Raw genomic sequence first — 22,793 nt, forward strand, 5'->3', positions numbered from 1 at the left:
AATGAGCTGCTTGACCAACCTTAAGGTTGGCGGGGGTGGGGGGGCAGGCGGAGAACCCAGGCGGACCTTCGCATTTATCATGAAACCTCACCCACGGGCGGGATGAAGTTTCATGAAGGTGTTTAAAGTTTTATAAAAATTTTTAATAACATTCATAGACATCTCCCAGCTCATGTGACACTTTCACATGAAGGGACATGTCTTAAAATTTTTTTTTTCTTTATTAAAATTTTCAGAACTTTAACTAACTTCCCTGAGGCAGCTCTGTGCTTCAGGGAGATTTCTGCGCTCTTTTGCGCACATGCACACGAAAGAACGCACTCCCCGACTCAGCCTACTCCCCCCACCCCCACCCGCACAGGGAGCACTCAGTGCTCTGGGCGCACATCACGCTGGGAGGGCCTTAATTGCGATCGGCTGCGCGCCCGCCCGCGCCCACTCCCACCCAGCCCCCACAACGGGAGGAAAATTCTCCCCATACTAAAGTCCCTCACTCTTGGTACCATTCTATTAAATCGCTTCTGTACTCTCTCTAAGGTCTTAACATCCTACTTAAAACTTAACATAACACTCCAGCTGAGGCATAACCAGTGATTTAGCATAACTTCCTGGCTGGTACGCGGCTTTTCCCTATTAAGAAAGCCAAGGTTCCCATATGCTTTTTTTCAAACAGCTCTCTAAAGCTATTCTGCAGCTTTCAAAGATTGGTGTACATACACTTCCAGGTATCTCTGTTCCTACGCCCCCAATATATATATACCCCAATGGTATACTGTAGCATTTAGTTTATATATTGCCTGTCCTCAATCATCCTGCCAAAATGTATCACTCTACAAAAGTCGTTTCACCGCTTTCAATAAATTGTTAATGCTTTTTTCTATTTAAAACCAAAACATTATGCAACCAGGCTATGTCAGAACCCTGCTGTTCCTGCAGGTCAGCTGAACACACACCTGGAAACCTGGAAGAATTTGTGCTTCCAGCGGAGTTCTAAGGTACATGGCTGAGGATTCTAATTGGAAACATGCACAGCAAGTGGGAATGTGTTATTCTTGGATTCGTGCTCAACGAATGGGAGACGGATATTTCGTACCAGTTGTGAGCATCGCCCTTCTGCTTCCACCACAGTGAATTCCACTGATCCTGCGAACGTTTTCGGATCACAGAGACCACAAAAAGGGTGGATGCACACGCCCAGCTGTCAAAACTGTTTTGAAGAATGCAGCAATGAGGCGATAGTAAGTTAGGAATTTTCATATTTTCACTTGTCAATTTAAGGAACCGAGTAATTCTGAAGGAGCAAGGCGGGTGGAGGGGAATGGGGTGCAGCTTTTTTGTCTTAGTGCTCCACAATTGGTATTAATGCAATTCTGAAAATATAGCCTGGAGGCTAAACAAAGGGTACCCCCCCCACCCCCCCGAGAGTATACCTTGCAACTCTGTCAAGAAGATATAACAATGTTATTGGAAATAATTTTAAAATAGAGTTCTAGTGGGGTCTATGTCTATGGCCAGGGATTTTGTCCTTGCCGGGCGGGGGCAGTCGGGAAGCTGCCCGCCGCCCGCGATCGGGGCCGGACCGCGATTTCACGCGACAATTAAAGCCCGCCCAGCAGGAAACGCACGCTGCAGCGCTCAGCGCTGCCTGTGTTGGGGGTTGGGGGGGGGGGGGGGGGGCGGGGAGGGCGAGCACAGAACTTTGTGCATGTACGCAGGAAAAGCACAGAGCTGCCTCAGGAAGATGAAGATATAAAAAAATAAAAATAAAGAATTTTAAAAATTTTAAAAAACATGTCCCCTCACGTGACTCTGCCACATGAGCAGGGGCATATTAGGAATTATGAAAGATTTTTATTTTTTTAAATGATGGATCGAAACCTCATTCTGCCCATGGATGGGCAGTAAGGTAACCTTAAGGTTGGATGGGCAGCGAAAAATTTAATTTAGTTATATTGTTAATGGCCTTACTAGGCCTAATTGCCAGTGGGCACACTGCCGACTCCTTCCTGCGTGTGCCCGCTAACCGAAATATCGCACAAGTGCGCGATGACATCGGGACGCTCGCCCGACGTCATCACGCGTCATTTTACGCTCGTTTGGGTCAGGCACACACCCGCCCAACGAGCTAAAATTTCTGGGTTATGTGTGTGTCTTAATTGGATTAAGGCAGCTAGTCTGAGTGCTTTGATATATAGAGCAGAATTATCCCCCCGTTGGTGGGGAAGTTTAGGAGTGGGCGCGCGGAAGCGCACCTCCAATCGGCACCCCCGATTGGGGACGTGCCACCATTTTCCGTGGGTGGGCCAATTAAGGCCCGCCCAGCGTGACGTCCGCCAGGAAGTGCTATGTGCCCCCTGTGTGGGCGGGGGGGAATTCCCTGAGCCGAGAGTGCACTGTTTCGCACATGCGCACGAAAGAGCGCACTCATCTCCCTGAGGCTAAGTGCTGCCTCAGGGAGATCAGCTCCACAATGAAAAATCTGAAAAATAGAAAAAAAAATTTCCATGACATGTCCCCTCATGTGACACTATTACATGAACTGGGACATGTTCATCACTTCTAAATACACTTTAATTACATTTTTAAAAACCTACATGAAACCTCATCCCACCCGTCGATGAGGTTTCATGCTTTTTCTAATGCCCGCCAGGGCCAATGGCCTACCTGTCCACCTTAAGGTTGGATGGGCAGGTCCATTAAGTAGTTTAACGACTTTGTCAATTGCCTCAATTGGCCATTGACAGGTCGGCGGGTACACAGCTGATCCTGCTGAGCCCCCGCCTACCTGAAAATTTAAATGGGGCGGTGTGACATCAGGAGTTCTGCCCGACATCATCCCACGTCATTTTACGCATCGGCGAGCGGGCCCCACCTCTCGCTCACCAACTGGGAAATCCTGGCCATAGTATTTTTGAGATGTTAAGTAGATAAATTTAAGGAGGGTAGAAGGTAAAGTGTAAATTTGCATTTGTTAAAAGAAACCATTCAAGACTGTGGGTGAAATCTTGCACCTAGCTAGAAGACGCAAAGCAATGTGTTTATTTTTTTTCAGCTCACTAATAAAATTGGTGGAATGAAAGGATGCTATTGTTAGAAGAGGCAAAGCTAAAAGCCTAGTGATACAATGAAAAATTTACATTCAAAGAGAAAGACATATATAAAAGGGAAGGGAGATTGTGTGTAGAGGCATTTTAAGATCCAACAAGTGTGAGAAGCCTCCAGCCTGTAAGCCTCAAGTCTGTCTGCAAGGACCCAGAGCTGAAAGAAACTCATTTTGAATGCGATTTTCCAGGGTGTGCTTTGCCAGAGGTCTGCTAAATCTATGAGTTTTACTGTTGTCTTAAAGGGGGTGTAACTGAGAGTCAGATTAATTAGGGGATTTTGTCATTATTAGAGTAGTAATTTTGCAGATGTATGTATGTGTTTACAATCTTTCTTATATTAATAAATGTTTAATTTAGTTTTATAAAAAAAACCTCTTGAGACTCAGTAGTCTTATTACTACTGAATTCAAAGCCTGCATCTCAAAACATACAAATTGAAAAATGGGTTATGACAGTTGTTCCATGTTTCCCTCTGGGATTTGAACAACTCGGCCTTTACCATCAGCTGCGTCGCAATAATACTAATAACAAGTTAGTTTGAAATCCTTCACTCTTCTCTTTTATCAGAAACATTAATGAATTTATTCCATTCAGATTAGCATCTGGTAAAACAATGCGGAAGCGAATTTCAGACAAAAGTGCTAAGAAGCTCATACTTTAAATATCCAACAGTGACAGAGAGGATCCAGATAGAAAGAAGCATTTGTGTATTGCTGTCCTGTCACTTATTTACTACTGCAATATCTTTTGAAAATTAAATGAATATGACACCTCAATTTCTTCCCAGTATCTACAAGGCTCAGGTCGGCAACCAAATGTGAAACTCACCATTCACCTAGCTGTGGACCATCTCAGTGCTCAAGAAGCTTGACACAATCTTGGGCAAAGCTGTCTTCTATGCAGTCTACTTGATCAGTACCCCTGCTACTGAACTGAATATCTACACACTATGCCTACAGTACATATCATTTACAGCAGCTTGCCCAACTTACATTGACAGCAAAACAAAAACAGAATTACCTGGAAAAACTCAGCAGGTCTGGCAGCATCGGTGGAGAAGAAAAGAGTTGACGTTTCGAGTCCACATGACCCTTCTTGAAGGGTCATGTGGACTCGAAACGTCAACTCTTTTCTTCTCCACCGATGCTGCCAGACGTGCTGAGTTTTTCCAGGTAATTCTGTTTTTGTTTTGGATTTCCAGTATCCGCAGTAGCTTTTTGTTTTTACATTGACAGCACCTCCTAGCCCTGCAACATATACGACCGTGAAGGTCAAGAACGGCAATGTCATGGGAACAGCATCATCAGCAAGTTTCTTAAGTCACACACCATCCTGACTTTAGCATAGATCATTGCTACTGGGTCAGAACCTTGGAGTTCCTGCAAAAACCATCACCAAATCACTACATTCTTCAGGATAGTCAAGAATGAGCAATAAATGTGGGCTTACTAGAGTTGCCCATGTACAAGGACCAAAAAAAATAAGTTGCATAACTACACAACTCCTCTGCCTAAAACTTTCATAATAATAACGTAAAGAATTGGAAAACAATATGACATAATTACTGCACCGAGGAACATCCTGGTATGAAAGCATTAGTGCACAATTCATGCAAAAAAAATCTACACATTAAGGACCACCACAATCTCACAAAGCAAGAAATCTTACAGGTTTTCTCCAAGGATTTTCCCCAAGGTTTGTGCAAATATTGCTCAGACTAACTGCTGGTTTTGCCAGATGGATGGACCGGGACAACTCCTTTGGAGTTACCCTCTCCATTATGAAAATGTATAGCTTCTAATTGGGACTTTATATCTGATAGCACAGCTGAAACAGGAAATTCAGCTCATAGCAAACCTGGTGCTGCATTTTATGTGCCCCCGCCAGGTGTGTTTCTGGCAGGAGGGGGCGCGTAAAAAATCGTGGGCGCCCACCCCCGAAATCAGCAGCTCACCTTAATAGGTCATCAAGGGTCAATTAGTCAACTGACCCTAAATAATACGCTGCCCATGCCATAAAACAATTGGTGTGGACAGTCAGGGAAGAGCAGGCAGCCCAATTTTTAAAATAATTTTGTGAAAGGGCAAGAAGTAAGAGGGGGCGAGTGCTATCTTCGGGAACTGCCCTTTGTGAACCGGGAGGCAGCCCCCCTGGCCCCAAAGATGGAACCACCCCACCCCCCTCACCGCTTTCTTCTTACCCATCTGCACCCTTAAACATACACCCCCGCCCCACTCCCTGGCCTACCCAAACCCTCTCTGCCCAAGACCCCGATCTTACCTGGCTCTGGGATCCATGGGCCTTCTTCCTCCTACTGTTGAATTCCCGGCAGCGGCCACTAACGCGCTCTTGGTGCCGCCAGGGCTGATGGAGCTGCTGGCCAATCGATTGATCAGCTCCAGAGGGCGGGACTTTCTTCCCAGTGAGGGCCAGAAGTTCCAATCCATCCCTATTTAGCCTGCCCGCAGTGCGTTATAACTACGGGGCGGGAGAGTGTGGAGCGGGTCAGCTTCATGCCTACTTTGCTTCGGGGGGACGGAGGGGCAAGCTATCCACCCCCTGCCGTATTATTCAGCCCATGATCACATTAATGGGGCAGTGATCAGACATGTGACCTTGCATTGATTGTGTACCCTCGTCATCCCCAAACCTCACTAGTTTGGTGATATTGATGCCAATGCCCCAGCTATGATCAACAAACTTAAAGAACAAGGATTGAACCTGAAACCTTCTTGATTTATATGGCACAGTAAAATATTGCAGTGTTCATTTCCCACAAGAAAGCCATCTAAGGAGCACATAATGGATTCTTAATGATAGCAACTTCACTCAGTAAGGGAATTTTAGAATAGAAGTTCAATTGATGAAAAATGCCATCGATCATGCATATTAGGAAATATCCAACAAATGCACGGACAGCCTTGAATAGACTGAAACCCTACACAAATACAATGGCCTGTCACTACAATACTATAAAACTACTACTTCTTAGATCTCTGCTTTTTCCTTTGATCTGTGTCCATTACAGCTGCTCTTGCTCCTCCTTCTCCACTACGTTAGTTTTGTTCTGAAAAAACAGACCTTATATTTTATGGAATGCAAACATTTTCCAGTCAGGTTGAGGAGCCATTCTATTTATTACTTTGGATAACTTCTTGAACTAAGGGATATGGGTGGCATATAACCAGAAGAGAAGTTTGCTGTTCTCACCCTTGTTTTACCCTCTCATAGTAAAATTCCCCTAGGTATGAATCTTGGTGCAGTGGCATCATCCTATCCAAGTCAGAAAGTTATAGGTTCAGCACTGTAGAAATTTCAGCATAGGCTGGCAATGGAGTGCAGTAATAAGGGAGAATTGCACTGTTAGGGGTGTCATCTTTCAGGTGAGATGTTAATATAGGAACAGGAGAAGTAAGCCATTTAGCCTCTCAAGTCTGTAGAATCGCCCTTCAATGTGACAAAGACCAACCTATAATCTAATTCCATATCCACCTTTGCTTCATATCCCTTAATATTTTTGGTTAACAGAAATCTATTAATCTTAGATTTAAAATTGACAACTGACTTAGCGTCAACTCCAGTTTGCAGAAGGGAGTTCCAAACTTCTTCCAACTTATGCTTGTAGAAGTATCACCTAAACCTCCCTCCTGAAAGGCCTGGATTTGATTTTTAAGCTATGTCCACTAGTTTTATAGACCTCCCAAGAGGCAAAAATAATCTCTATATCTACCTTATCTGCTCCTATCTGAAATAATTGATAAAATTCACTCCTAATCTTCTAAATTTCAGAGAATACAATCCTAGCTTGTGTAATTGCCCCTCATAATGTAACCCTCTGAGTTCAGGTATCATCAGGGTAAATCTACAATGCACTCCCTCCAAGACCAATATATCCTTCCTAAAGTGTGGTGCCAAGAGCTGAAGACAATACTGTAGGTATGGTCTCACCAGAGCTTTGTATAGCTATAACATGTCTTCTCACCCTTTGTATTCTGGTCCACTAAATATAAAGGCCAGCATTCCATTGGCCTTTTGGGTTACTTTTCTTTATCTGTTCATGACATTTTAATGACCTAGGTACATATACTCCCAAGTCTCCTTGAACTCCACTGTTTTCACCATTTGGCAAGGACTCAGATCAATCTGTTTTTTAGATATAAAATGGATGACTTCAGGCTTTCCTATATTGAAACCCACTTTGTAACAATCTTCCCACACTCACTTAATCTATTAATAGTTATTTGTAAATTTTATTCTACACTGCTTAAAATGTTGCCTATCTTTGTGCCATCAGCAAACTTGGGCGTGTGATTCTCTATCCCATCATCTAACTGTTAATAAATAGTGAATGGTTGAGCGACACTGCTGGTCACATCCTGCCAACTAGAGTACCTGCCCATTGTCCCACTCTATGGCTGAACAGCAGCAGACAATTTTCTAACCTGGTCAATAATTGGCCTCAATTCCATGAGCTTCAACTTTAGATAACAGTCCCTTATAAAGGGCTTCATCAAATGCCTGCCGGAAGTCCATATAAATATCATCCACAGACATACTGCTGTCCAATACTTGAATTGCCTCTTCTAAAAATTCAAATCAAGTTCATCAAGCATTACTTATCTTTACAAATCCATGCTGGCTCTCTCTGATCAGCTGAAAATTTTCAAGATGCTCACCCACTCCATCTTTAATTGTAGGTTTCAATAATTTGGAACAAAAAATGTTATGGTCTACAAATTCCCTGGTTGCACTCTTTTCATCTTTAAGAAATGGAGGAGTGATAAGTACAATTTCCAAACTAAGGGAAATGGTTCCTGAATCGAGAGAACCATGGAAGAACATAGCTAAGGCACCTGCAATGTTTTTGCCTCCTTCCTTTAAAAACCTGGGATGAAAACCATCTGGTCCTAGGGATTTGTCATTTGAAAGTCTCAAAGCCCAATTTGCCCTTGCAGGTGGGCGTAAAAGATACCATAGCATTATTCAGAGAAGAACATGTGAATTGTCCCTATATGCTGGCTAATATTTATTCCTCAATGAACATTATTAAAATAGATTAGTTGGTCATTTATTTTACTTCTGGTTGTGGGATCTTGCTGTGTGCAAATTGACCCTGTGTTTTCCTACATTAAAAAGAAACTATATTTCAAAAGGTACTCCACTGGCCATGAACCACTTCACAACATCCAGGAGATGCTACATAACTTTTTGGCGATGCCAAAATATTTGATTTCCTTGCCTGTGTCTCCCACTCTCAACGATGCTAATTCCTGTGGCAACACAATTCCACTTGTGCAGCCACTTTCCGGCCACAGTACACAACTTGCCATTCTTCATGGGAAAGTCTGGATGCTAAGAATCAGCAAGTCCACGACCATGAAGGCAATGCATCAAATGCAAGAAAAAGCAGTCGGGAGATAAAAACATGGAAGGAGTCGGGATCATCATAAATCCCATCCAATATCATTCACCAATCTGGCCTACATGTGACTCAAGTCTTATACTATGTAGTTGGTTCTCAATACCTTTAGGCCAACTACAGATGGGCACTAAATAATGCCAAGACACTGTTGCCCACATCGCAAGCAGGATAAATATACTTGACCACCATTTTCGTGGAGGCAGGGTTGGGAGGGTGATTAGTGAGGCGGGGGTTGGAGGGGGGGTGGGGTGGTGCAGCAGAGCCAGAGGTGCCAGGCTGTGTGGTGCAGCAGCCCAGGCCCCTCCTGACAATGGTGCTCTGGCCATTTTTGTTATTTTAAATTTAGAAGAGTTGGAGAGAGGGTGCCACCATTTTGAAGTGCCCTATCAGTCCCTTTACCTCCCATTGTGGCCTGCTGCTCTTTTCATGTTGGAAGGCCTCTGCTTGCCACCCCGCCCCCGCATCCCCCCAGCCCCCCACCCTCCCCACCCCCACCCCCCAGCTTCAAGAGCCTGCCCACCATCCTTAATTGGACGGTGAGCCTGCCCTCTGGCCACTGACTGGCCGCCCCAGGAAAAATCGCAAAAACTAACCGCTTCCCACACCATGCAGGCTTCTGACCCACATTTCAGCCTGGCGACAGGGTTCAAAAGCCCAGAGGGAAAGTCCTGCCCGTGGGGGCCAGGAGCAGGTCTTGCAGAATGGCTTTTGGCACTCTCCACCGAGCTCCACCAAGTTGACTGCAGTCTCAGAGCCCAAATATTCCCACTATCTACAAAATGCACATCAAATCCATATTTATCCATAGTCGCTTTTAATAGAGGTAGACAGCAGGACCTGGCACACTTCTTGTAACTATTGTTCCTTATGTCCACATCACTTGTGACAGGCACTCTCACAGTGGCTCACAATATCCATTAGGTTTTCCACCTGTGACCTCCACAGCAATCTCTCCTCTCCAGCTTTACATGCATCATAGCTCTTTCTTTCTTGCCATCTATCCCCTCCAGAGCAATTCCTTTTCCAAGCACAAACTACCATTGCAACTTTGTAGATACAAGCCTGACAAAGTGTTAACATGACATGAGCTCACTGTAACCACTCCCTTCTGCCTGAAAACACACAAAATTAGACTTAACTTACTAAATATTTATACCATCTGAAAAAAAAAGAGCTCTGCCTGAAGATCCTCTTCCACGCTACGTCATGCATGCATTTCAATGAGGGATTCATTGCGTAAAACCTTGAGATCATGGGCAGAATTTAATGGACCTGCTGGAGCCAGCAGGATGATGAGGGTCAGGGGGGGACTAGGAGAATTGGACAGGAAGTGTGAATCTGGGCGGTGAGAAAGTTGTTCTGCATTTAGCGGCAGGAAGGGCCCACGTGGGAAACCCGCCCACTGATGGCCAGGATGTCAATTGGGCTTTTTTTTCAAAATTCTTTCAGGGATGTGGGCTTCACTGGCTAGGCCAGCATTTATTGTCCATCCCTAATTACCCTTGAGAAGATGGTGGTGCACTGCCTTCTTGAACCGCCGCAGTCCAAGTGGTGGTAGATACACCCACAGTGCTGTTAGGGAGGGAGTTCCAGGATTTTGACCCAGCAACAAGTGAAGGGACCCCAATATAGTTCCAAGTCAGGATGGCGTGTGACTTGCAGGCCAGTAAAACTTGGGAAATGACTGGTAGTGGTCCGAACTGGTCTTGTATATCTTAAAAAGATTCTATGCTTCTAAAATGGAACTCCAGTTCAGACAAGTACCAGTCATTTCCAAGTTTTACTGTTTTTTACTTTCTTGGGCATTGTCGGGGGAAGGGGGCGGCGGGGGTGAAGCTGTTGGTGTTCCATGCATCTGCTGCCCTTGCCCTTCGAGGGTGTAGGTTTGGAAGGTGTTGTCGAAGGAGCCTTGGTGGGTTACTGCAATGCATCTTGTAGATGCTATGCACTGCTGTCACTGTGTGTTGGCGGTGGAGGCAGTGAACATTTAAGATGGTGAACAGGATGCCAATCAGGAGGGCTGCTTTGTCATGGATGGAGTCGAGCTTCTTGAGTGTTGCTGGAGCTGCACTCATGCAGGTAAGTGGAGAGTATTCCATCACACTCCTGACTTGAGCCTTGCAGATGGTGGACAGGCTTCAAGGAGTTAGGAAATGAGTTACTTGATGCAGACCCCCAGCTTCTGACCTGCTCTTGTAGCCACAGCATTTATATGGCTAGTCCAGTTCAGTTTCTGGTCAATGGTGACCCTCAGGATGTTAATAGAGGGGGATTTCAGTGATGGCAATGTCAAGGGGAGTTGGTTAGATTCGCTTTGGTCATTGCCTGACAATTGTGTGGCACAAATATTACTTGCCGCACATCAGCCCAAGCCTGAATATTGTCCAGGTCTTGCTGCATTTGGACAGGGACTGCTTCAGTAGGTATGCCAATGGCACCAGGCCACAGCCAGTGAACACAGCCAGGTGGGGAAGCTCAAGAATCCTGAGCTGGGGAAGCCAGAGCATGTGGTGAGCATGGTTTAGAGCCAAGTGACATCGGGGAGGCCGACGTCGGGAGTAGATCGGAAGCCATAAACAGATGAGAAGCTGGCGTTGGGGGAAGATCAGATGGGTCAGCGGGATGTGATCTGAGAACTCATGGAGAAGATCAGAAAGTTCAGCTGGAGGTTGGTGAAGCATTCACCTCCTGGATCCAGCTATCCTTACCTCTCTCCTAGCCACCAGGTGTCCCAATGCCCAGGAAACTCAGACAGCCAAGATTTGGTTGGCAAGCAGCCTCATCATAATATTTAAATTGCCAACCCTCCTCCCAAAAGTGAGCTGGCTTTCATATCCTTTGGAACCGGAAGTCGGCAGATAAGGGTCATGATTCAAAGTTCTAACATTCCACCCAACCCAAACCCTCCCATTTTCGGGGGTTAAAATTCCCTCTTTTGATCTCTCATCTTGGGACAACACCATTTTAACTTTCTAGGCATGTTCCCATTAAAGATAGCCCCAGGTGGTATGCATTATTCAAGTACGGTAACAAATTTTTTTTTTAAATTACAATGAAGAAATTCAAGTAACATGCCTCACAAATCACTATTTGACTGGGAAATGAGACAATCCCACAAGTAGAACATTAGCAAGGTGAAACCAACCAGATGAAGAAAAAAACGGTTTAATGGGGATTTTTTCCACCATGTCATTCAAAATTTGACTTTCTTTGCATTTTTGATCAGGGAACTTTGTCTCATCCTCCTCTTTGGCTCCCGTCGTGTCACATGGACCAGCCTCCAGCACGAGACCTGTTCGTGGGTGAATGCACTTCATTATGATGTAAGCAAAGTTTCTCACTGGCTTTTCCATCTAAAGGAGGCACTTTCCTTCTACTTGTTGGTCTTTTTCGCTGTGACTTTAAGGGATAGCCCTTAAATGTACTTTAGCAATTATAACTTTTATTGAGAGAAGAAGGTCCAACAACTCTGTCCCAGTGAAATTCAATATCTGCTGCAAATGGGAAACTACTCTATTGTGATATACTGCACTACCCAATCCCCTAGTATAAATGTGTTAACTAGAACAAACAATACATGCATGCGTAGCTGTACAAGAACTGAAAGTGCCAGGCTAACTGCGTGCAATCTTATAAAGCATGGGGAAGAATTCTCCCCCCGTTGGGAGGGGGAAGTTCAGGAGTGGGCGCGTGCGGGCGCGCCTCCAGTTGGCCCCCCTGATTGGGGGTGTGCTGCCATTTAAGGCCCTCCCAGCGTGACGTCCGCCAGAAAGCGCTATGCACTCCCTTTGTGGTCGGGGGGGAAATTCCCTCAGCCGAGAGTGCGCTCTTTCGTGCATGCGCGTGAAGGAGCGCACTCATCACCCTGAGGCTAAGTGCCGCCTCAGGGAGATCAGCGCCAAATTCAAAAATGTTAAAAATAGAAAAATAAAATAAAAATAAAATTTCCCTGACATGTCCCCTCATGTGACACTGTCATCACTTTTAATTAAGCTTTTATTAAATTTTTAAAAACCCTCATGAAACCTCATCCCGCCCGTGGATGAGGTTTCAGGCTTTTTCTGAAGCCCGCCAGGGCTCCTGGCCTGCCCGCCAACCTTAAGGTTGGACGGGCAGGGCAGGTCCTTTAATGAGTTCAATCACTTTTTAAATGGCCTCAATTGGCCGTTGACAGGTCGGCGGACACGCAGCTGATTCGGCTGCGCCCCCGCCGGCCTGAAAATTGAAATGACGCGGGAGTTCCGCCCGACGTCATCCCACGTCATTTTATACATCGGCGAGCGGGCCCTGCCCTCGCACACCAACAGGGAAATCCTGCCCATGGGTACATCATACAGAGACACAGACAGGTGACCATATTCAAGTACAATTGTAGATGGAAAAGGTGTTAACATTAGAAATTCACAAGCTTAGACTCTGCTATCTATCATTGTTAAATAGTGTTCTGCTAATGCGATGTTGCCAATCATTTTATTAATTTCTGGAACAGCCTGGAAATTTGAAAATTTTTTGAGTTACCTAGTCTAACATGGAAGCGAAACTCGAGTAATGAAACATCAGCGAGGACAGGAGGAACAGTGGCTCTCAGCAGACCGATGCCGGGTCCCTTGATCAGGCCCCGTGCCTTTGAATGAGGGACCCCCTCCCCCCCACCAGAGGCCGTAAGCAACCCCACACAGGTTTGCTAGTCATGCCCGCTCTACATGGCGAGCCCACCACCCTGCCACAGACTTAATCGAGGTGGAGGTGTGAAGGCGGCGGGGTCCTCATCAGCTGCCTGCCCACCTGATTAAATAACCCTCGCCACCAAACACGCCGGGGGTGGGGGGGGGGGGGCATTAAATTCCGCCGGACATGTGAATAAATATTGGGTAAATCCAGAATTTGACTCCACTGTGAGTCAGCCCATGGTTCAAGGCATGAATAAGACAGAAGAGTGGATAAGGGAGGGAAAGAACACATGGGCCGGAAATTTCCGGATCCACCCCGGCGGGGTCCGCCATGGGGGATGTGCCAGGCCGGCCAAAAGTCCATTGACATTCTGTAGGACTGGAAGATCCCAATGGCGGGCGGGCCCGGAAAATCCTGGCCCATGTGGTTGAGTTCATCTTCAGGTAGGCACCAAAAGGCGGTAAAGCCAAATTAGCCGAGTTGTTTGACCGGGATAAGGCAGGCCAGTGATGGTGCTCATCACAAAAGTTCATGTTGGCTGATTAAATGGCATCCTCTAGTTAATATTTACAATTCCATTTTTGGTTTGGCGATGGGAAAATTCAGGCTGGGATTTTCCGGCCCCGTCATGGGCGGGACCCGCCGCAGGCGAGGCGACGCCCCAACCCAGAAGCCCATTGGCTGGCGGTGGGAGCGGAAGATCGCGGCAGCGGCGGGGGGGGCGGGTGTGGGAAATCACGCCCTCAGAATGGGTTGGTTAAAAAAAAAAATTGAATTTAAATCACACCTTTCGCAACCTAATGACATCCCAAAGTGCCTCAGAGCAATAAGGTACTTTCAAAGCATAGTCACTGTTGGCAGAAGCCAATTTTCGTGCACCACCATCCCACAAATAATAACAAGCTAATTAGCCCATTTGCTTTAAGTGACGTCTGTTGAGGTATAGATGTTGGCCGGGACATCAGGAGAGCGGCCCTGCTCATCTTCCTATAGTGCCACGGAATCTTTTACCTCCACAGGGTGGGGCAGATGGGAATTTGCTTTGATGTCCTACCTGGAAGGCAGCACGCGTTCCATACTGCATTGGAGAGTCAGCTGAGGTTTATATGCTCCTTGCTGGGGCTGGGATGAGACGAGAGAGCTACACCTAAACGAAGGCTGATACTTACCTACAAACGCAAATCCTTCAGGATACCAGGCGTAGCGGTATTGTCACCGGATTAGTATCCCAGGGACCCAGGGTAATGCTTTGGGGACCGGGGTTCAAATCCCACCATGGCAGATGGTGACATTTGAATTCAATAAAAATCTGGAATTAAAAGTCTGATGATGACCATAGGAAGAATTTTCGGGTCGACAAGCTGGGGCAGGTCCCACTCGCCGACACGTAAAATGACACGCGGTGACATCGGGCAGGCGTCACCACACATCATTTAGGTTTTCAGTTCGGCAGGCGTGCAGCCGGCCGAACTGTCACAGGCCTATTAAGGCCTGTTAAAAACTAATTGAATTAATAAAGTGAGCTGCCCGTCCAACCTTAAGGTTGGCAGGCGGGGCAGGCAAAGAGCCCAGGCGGCCTTCGCATTTTTCATGGAACCTCACCCACAGGCGGGATGAGGTTTCATAGAGCGTTTAAAAACTCAATAACATTTTTTTTTTTTTAGTTCATTGATATGTCCCAGCTCTTGTGACACGTGAGGGGACATGTTTTAAAGTTTTTAATTTCTTTATTTAAATGTTTAAACCATAAGCTAATCTCCCTGAGGCACAGAGCTGCCTCAGGGAGATTTCTGTGCTCTTTCGCACGCATGCGTGAAAAAGCACAGGCCTTGACTCAGGGAATCCCTCCCCCGCGCGCCGGGCAGCTCAGCACTTCCGGGAGCACATCGTGCTGGGCGGGTCTTAATTGGCCCTACATAAAATGGCAGTTGTAAAAACCCATCTAGTTCACTAATGTCCTTTAGGGAAGTAAATCTGCCATCCTTACCTAGTCTGGCCTACACGTGACTCCAGACCCGCAGCGATGTGGTTGACTCTTAAAAATGCCCTCTGAATGAGGGCAATTAGGGGTGGGAAATAAATGCCGGCCTAGCCAGTGACGCCCATGTCCCATGAACGAAAAAAAAAAATACACCCAACCAAACTAGAATTATTTTTCATGCAATATTTGACAGATTGCAGTTACAACACAGAAACAGGCCATTCAACGCAACCAATTCATTTTCATCATTTAACCCTCCACACAACAGCCACTAATACATCTAAACTGGCAAGGGAGAATAAAATACAAAGGAAGTATGCAATGTGCAGCCTTGGCAGACACGCCTGGTACTTACTGCAAGAAACATCTTAATTGCATTGTATATTCCAAAAAGCTCAACTGAGAAGTTTTGTGGTGGGTACGTCAGAAATAAAATCAGAATAGACTGTTCACCTGTGAAATAGAAATGTTCAAAACAATTTAAAACATAAGATTATCAGAATATCATAATTTTCTGACAACCCAGTTCGCTATAGGTCGAGAGTAGGACACCATTTTGTGAAGGATGAGGAGAAAGATAGCAATTGCAGGTATAATAGCAGGAAAAGTCTTGGAAATATTTAAGGAACACAGATATCTTAAAAGGGGAAATTAAATGGGAACAGTGGCGTTCCTCATCCATGTTTCACTGTGAAAATAACCTTAATTTTATTCTAAACATTCTTGAAACATGTTTACAACATCTTAACTTAAGGATCTTGTTTTGTGTATGAGTCAGCTAAACCTTACATAAGCACAGACTATTTGGTAAGGTTCAATGAAAGGTCACAGACCTGAAACATTGTGCTGGGTTTTGTGCAGCCAACTGGGGCGGGCAAAGTGGCAGATGTGCTCAGAGAATCGCCCGCTATGGCGCTCGTCAAAGCCCCCGCAGTGGGAAAATAGCTCACAGTTATGTCAGTGGCAGGGGGGAAAGCAAGCGGGAAACTCACCCATTATTGACAGGAACCTCATTAATATTCAAAATCAACCACTTGCGTCCCATTGAAATGCAATTCGCTGGGATTTTAATGCAGCTTCCCCAATTAAACGAAACTGAAACAAGTATCCCATGCTTTCAATAACCCGCCCATTGAACGCTGGTGACTTAAATGTGGCTTGCCTGACTCACTGAGAGAATTATTTTAACTTGCAGGACAGTGAGTCACAGGGAGCTACATTGTCTTTGGGGATCTTTTTCTCTGTGTTCAAACTTGGTAGCCTGACATCCTGAGGGGCTCTGAGATTAAAGTCTTTGCCCCTCTGCATCAAAGGTGTAACGCTCAGTTAATGATATTATGAGGGTAGGCTGGACAGGTTAGGCTTGTATCCATGGAATTTAGAAGAGTAAGAGGCAACTTGATTGAAACCTTTAAGATTGTGAGGGGTCTTGACAGGGTGGATGTGGAGAGGACGTTTCCTCTTGTCGGAGAATCTAGAACTTGGGGGGTCACGGTTTAAAAATAAGGGGTTACTCATTTAGAACAGAGATGAGGAGAATTTTTTTTCTCTCAAAGGGCAGTGAGTCTTTGGAACTCTTCCTCAAAAGGCAGTAGAAGCAGAGTCTTTGAATATTTTTAAGGCAGAGCTAGATAGATTCTTGATTAACAAGGGGGTGAAAGGTTATGGGGATAGGCAGGAATGTGGAGTGGAGGTTACAATCAGATCAGCCATGATCTTACTGAATGGCGGAGCAGGCTCAAGGGGCTGAGTGACCTACTCCTGCTCCTAATTCGTATGCTCGTATGTATGTTCATATTATAGAAAATAAGATTAAATAATCCCTGGTTTAGTAACAACCTTTATTGCACAGCAGCACGACGACAACTTTTGTTTTTAAATCTGCAAATCAACCACAAATGTATCAACTTCCTTGCTTTCGTTATCTTACAGATTTTACCACAAACCTTGCCTGACACAATTACTAACACTTCCTAACAAAAATTGTCTTTTAAAACAAAGTAGGAAGAAGGTCAAAGTTTCTTCCTCAAAAGTACAACCAAGGTAGAATTATTAGACATCCCAAGCTGGAAAAGAATCAATTAAAAAAAAAAGTTTTTTAAAAATTTAAAATTCAGTTGACAGTCGCCAAGGCTGATGATCTAAGTACCAGTAGCCTTAAAAGCTCAAACACAAATTCTTACATTTTTCCGTTCGGTCACTAGGCTATCTCAAGCAAAAGGAAATATATATGTATACATTTGCAACTCACCTGCACTACAAATATATATCAAGAAGACGCTGAGGAAAATCAGGTAGAGCTTCAACTGGTCTTGTCCTCCTCGTACCTTTGAAAGGGTTTCCCATGTTCTTGAGGCGTACAAAAATATGCTTTTTTTCAAGACCCTATCACAAACTGCAGGAGCTATTTCATCAGTTACATGCATCCTTTCAGTGCCACGATTTGACTCCTGTAACCATAGCACGATATAGAAAATAGATACCACTTGGCAGCCACAATACACACCAAAAACATGTGTAAAGGTATAATTCTGAAGTAGCCATCCACTCAACAGATACCCAACGGTTCCCCCAATATAGATCATTGACTGCACAATGCCAATACGCATGGTACGGTTCCCATCATGCGTGATGTCAGCCATATAACTGGAGACACTGAGGAAAATGGCAACATAATTTCCAAAGATTCCTATTAATGCAGAGGCAAAAATGCACCAGTAGACAGACATGTCTTTAACCTGCACCATCACTATGAATATAGCCCCACCAATTGATGCACCGATACTGGGCAATATCATGCCAAGCTTGCGACCTGCTTGATCAGACCAGGCACCAAGCAAAACTGATGGAGGTATGGACAAAGTGGTCAACACAGCAGTGGAGAGGAGTAGGACATAGGAGGCTTTGCTCTGGATGACTAGAGACTCTTCAGGATGAAGTGAGAGATTGTTGCATATATCATCTTCATTATATTGGTCTTCACAAATCTGAAAAACAAAAACACTTCAGCTAACTATTCAACATTATGTTTAGGTATCTAAACCAAGTTAAATATATTTTGTTGATCTGCACTGCACAATGCAAAGTAATGAGAACTTCAACAAAAACAATATCATTTGCATAATGCAGTTCATTGCTTGTTCAGCAATCAGTCTTATTGAAAAGGATTAAATCATTTTCAAAGAAAGCAGTTTTTTGCATTCAGCCATGTATATACATCACATCCATAGTAATTATATTACTTCTCAAAGCACTAAATAATTAGATTGAAGGACAAAACAATCCACATTATTTCTTTTCAACACTCAACATATCACTGTGCTCTAATGCGCTACTGCACTTAATTGCTTTTTGCACCTTGTTCTATGGGTAAGTCAGAATTTCTGTGCAACGTACTTAGCAACTCCTTGCAAGCTGCTGTGTATTCATCTCCAGTGATACTTCTGACAAACCTGGCTGTTTTCTATGCCCGTTATGATTTTTTGGTTATAAAAGCAGGCAATAATATTGCCAGCTATGGGGCTGTGGGTACATCATGGTTGCTGTCATAACTTTTATGCTACATTTAATGTGCATACTGGGCTGGATTTTACAGAAGCATCTAGGCTCACCACCGAATTCAAAGAAAGCTACACCAAAGACCTAGAGATCTCTGTAGAGTGTATGCCCGACAAATGTTTAAATCTGGCACCAAATCAAGTGGATCTCCAGGGGCAGAATTCTCCTCCCGTCGGGGGGGGGGGGGATGTTGAAGAGCAGGCGCGCGGAAGCACGTCTCCGATCAGCGGCCCCGATCATGGGTGCGCCGCCATTTTACGTGAGTGGGCCAATTGAGGCCCACCCAGCGTGATGTCCGCACGGAAGCGCTATGCGCTCCCTGTGTAAGCAGGGGGGGATTCCCTGGGCCATGATTGCGTTCTTTCGCGCATGCGCATGAAAGAGTGCACTCACATCCCTGAGGCAAAGTTCTGCCTCAGGGAGATCGGCTGTACATTAAAAAATATTAAAAATAGAAAAGAAATATTCCCTATGTCCCCTCATGTGACTGTTACATCAGTTGGGACATGTCCATAACTTTTAAATACACTTTAATTAAATTTTTTAAAACCTACATGAAACCTCATCCCGCCGGTGGATGAGGTTTCAGGCTTTTTCTAATGCCCGCCAGGGCTTCTGGCTTGCTCGCCAACCTTAAGGTTGGACGGGCAGGTCCATTAATTACTTTAATGACTCTGTCAATGGCCTCAATTGGCCATTGACAGGTCGGCGGGCACACAGCTAATTTTGCTGAGCCCCCACCTACCTGAAAATTTAAATGGGGCGGGGTGACGTCGGGAGTTCCACCCAACATCACCGCATGTCATTTTACCCGTCGACAAGCGCCCCCCCACCCCCCACCCCCCGCTCACCAACCAGGAATCCTGGCCCAGGAGTCCAGCGCCAGTAATGTCGTGAAGGAGAGGAAGAGGCCACTCACATTGAAGCATTCTCACAGGCAGCAAACCATGAAGTTAAAAGCACTGAATCACTTCACTTTTAATTTAAATTTTCTGATAAATGATCATGATTGCATTAAGATAAAAGCTAAAATAAATAGACTTTTAAAATATTATTTTAAAAATGTGGAAGTTTATTACAATGGGGAGACTTTACATACCACAAATATAAAATTAGTTTTCCAGGGCAAGTTAGGGTGTTTAGCAATCATTATGATGTTAGTGTGCTGTTCAAAACCCAATTACAGTTCATTCAGCAAGGTGCATCTTTTTCATGAGTTTCTACAGTGAGACTACCAGTATAAAAAGTAGAAGCTTGCATCAATTCACGATTGCTTAAGGATATCCTTCTGGCAGAACCTCATAAGTTCACTCTCTGGAGAAGTATAGGATCACTGACAGTGACTTCTAGTACAGGATTTTGGTAAGACCACATCTGGAGTACTGTGTGCAATTTTGGTCTCCAAATTTTAAAAAGGGTGTACTTGCGCTGGAGGCGGTACAGCAAAGGTTCACTAAATTGGTCCTAGGGACGAGGGAATTGTCCTATGATGAGAGGCTGAATAAATTGGGCTTATATTCACTGGAGTTTAGAAAAATGAGAGGCAATCTCATTGAAACCTACAAAATTCTGAAGGGGCTTGGAAGGGTGGGTGCTGAGAGGTTGCCCCATTGGCCGGAGAGTCTAAAGCACGTGGGCACAGCCTCGGGATAAGAGGCCAATCATTTAGGACTGAGATGAGGAGAAATTTTTTCACTGAAAGAGTTGTGAATCTTTGGAATCCTCCACCCCAGAGGGTTGTGTGAATGCTCCATCGCTGAATACATTTAAGGCTGGGATAGACAGAGTTTTGGTCTCACAGGGAATTAAGGGATATGGGGAGCAGGTTGGAAAATGGAGTTGAAGCCCAAGATCAGCCATGATCATATTGAATGGTGAGGCAGGTTCGATGGGCCGCGTGGTCTACTCCTGCTCCTTTTTTCTTATGTTCTTATGTTTCATGTTAACCTGTGCATTCCCGAAGTTGCTGTCAGTTTCAGCGGAGTAATATCGGCAAACACCATTGTTTCACCATTGTTACCATCGCAATGTCTGAGTCGTTATATTTTTCGAGTCTTCTCTTGGTCTAGTTTATTCAACTTTTATGTCTTAGTGCACTGTCAGAGGTGTGTGTCAACTCCCGATGCATCACAGAAGGGTTTAGTTTTGCCTCGAGATCTTGGAAAGCTTTCAAACAGCCAGATAACCGGTTTGGTAACTGACTTTAGCCCACGGACTATTTTATACCTCCATGAGATCTCACTGCAAAAGCACATCAGGGCCTTATTTAAAGTACAAAGCAAATTATTATTCATTATTTGTGCAAAGGAAAAATCTAAGTGATATCATAGATTTACAGCAGAAAGCTTTTGTCAACTTGCTTGGACAAAATAATAAAGAAATTGTAATTCTCTTAAGAGCCAAGCCAAATTGGTCAATAATTTGCAGATACACGTGGCATTTCTTCTTACAGGAATATCAACTTTTCCCAAATTTTTTAAGCAGCCCCTTTGTCTTCTCTGGACAGAATATCTTTTGTATCCAAGACTGCAAAGTTTTAATTAACCAGCCAAGAAAATTCGAAAAGAACTTCAAATAAATAAAAACTAAACCAATAACTAAAATCTGCATATTCTTGGAAATCATCTTTAGACTCCACATCAAGTGACAGTGTAGCAAGTTTCACAATACTGTATCAAGACTGACTTCGGCTTGAGGGCAGTTAAACTCTAAGTACAATGGTGGTGTTTTAAAGATGGCTACTAAGTCAAAACTTATGCATAAATCATCAACTTCATCACAGTGACTTGGAAATATATATATATAATATATATATATAATATATATATATATATATATATATATATATATATATATATATATATATATATACAGCAAAGATCAAGACAGAAGCAGTTTACATTTGCTAGAACACAGGATGTCAACCACAACCCAACTGTCTGCAAGTCACAGGCAGTTCTACTGATCCGCAGATAAGCCAGGAAGTTTGGTCTGACAACTAATCAGATTAAGCATGGTTGAAATGTCAATTGAATGCACTAAAGTGAGATATGAAGTGAGTCACTAAGCAATTCTGGGCACCAAAAGCACAACTGTGCCTTTGAACTGGCTTGATTGACCATTCACTCTTGGGCTTACTGAACCAGAAATAAATACTTCTGTCTTTCCTGGAATTTTTAGCTCACTTTCAGTAGATCTGTAAATTGCAAGTTACAGCTGACAAACCTAAGCCGTTCTTTGAAGAAATAAAGGACAGAGGAAGTGCAATGGATGTTGTGTACATGGACTTTCAAAAAGGTCTTTGTCACATAGAAGGCTAGTTGATAAAATTAAGACACACTGAGCAGTATTTAATGGAGATGATGGGAAGAGGGGCGCTGGCACCATCGGGAGAACCAGCAAGAGGCCCACATCACCTCTTTTATGCATTAAGTGCCACTCATGCATTAAACTGGACAGCGGCAGGCCTTCCCCTGGTTCAAGGAACCTGGGAGCAGAAGTCCCATCCGCTGAGATCTGATATCCACCGTCCAATCAGTCACCAGCAGCTCTATCAAACAGCAATGCCACCAGGGGAGGTGGTGGCTGCTGCCAGTAGGATACCCGCCCTGTAAACTGCCCAAGAAGTGATCTCAAAATAGCATTTCAGCCTAAGATGGCCATGCAGAATGCAGTCAGTAGTTGAACTTAATGCTAGGAAATCAGAGCTAACTAGAACTCAGGAGGTTGCTTTAAAGAAAACATTCTTTACTGGTAATAAAAAGGCAACACAAGTACTGTGCCTAGGCACAGTTGTTAGGATGGGAGGTGGGGGGCTGAGGGGGGGTGGTGGTGGTGGTGGTGGTGGTGGTGGTGGGGAGGGGGCAGGGTTGGGGGTGGTGTGAGATATGTGATGCCTTGGCTGGTCCTGTGTAAGAGCAATTTATTAAAGAAAAGACTGAGAAATTAATGGTGTAAAAGTGGAATTTTCCATATCTAGGCAATGATGCCTAATTAACATGAGATTTTTCAGGGCATGGGACTGTGAGAAGTGATTGACGCCAAAAAGAAGTGACCT

The 22,793-nt window shown here is 44.5% G+C and overlaps 1 protein-coding gene across 1 annotated transcript in view; it reads right to left on the reverse strand.

Annotated features, from left to right (window-relative positions):
* The window catches only part of LOC144690162 (lysosomal proton-coupled steroid conjugate and bile acid symporter SLC46A3), a 53,756-nt gene that overhangs the window by 21,827 nt on the left and 9,136 nt on the right, over positions 1-22,793 (reverse strand). Inside the window, exons 2-3 of the mRNA XM_078557616.1 lie at positions 17,430-18,165; positions 15,534-15,631 (exon numbers count right to left, since the gene is read on the reverse strand). Of these exons, the coding sequence (XP_078413742.1) occupies positions 15,534-15,631; positions 17,430-18,165 (834 nt within the window). The remainder of the gene's footprint in view (positions 1-15,533; positions 15,632-17,429; positions 18,166-22,793) is intronic.

This window comes from Cetorhinus maximus, chromosome 14, assembly GCF_964194155.1.
Source record: "Cetorhinus maximus chromosome 14, sCetMax3.hap1.1, whole genome shotgun sequence".
NCBI classification, from domain to species: domain Eukaryota; kingdom Metazoa; phylum Chordata; class Chondrichthyes; order Lamniformes; family Cetorhinidae; genus Cetorhinus; species Cetorhinus maximus.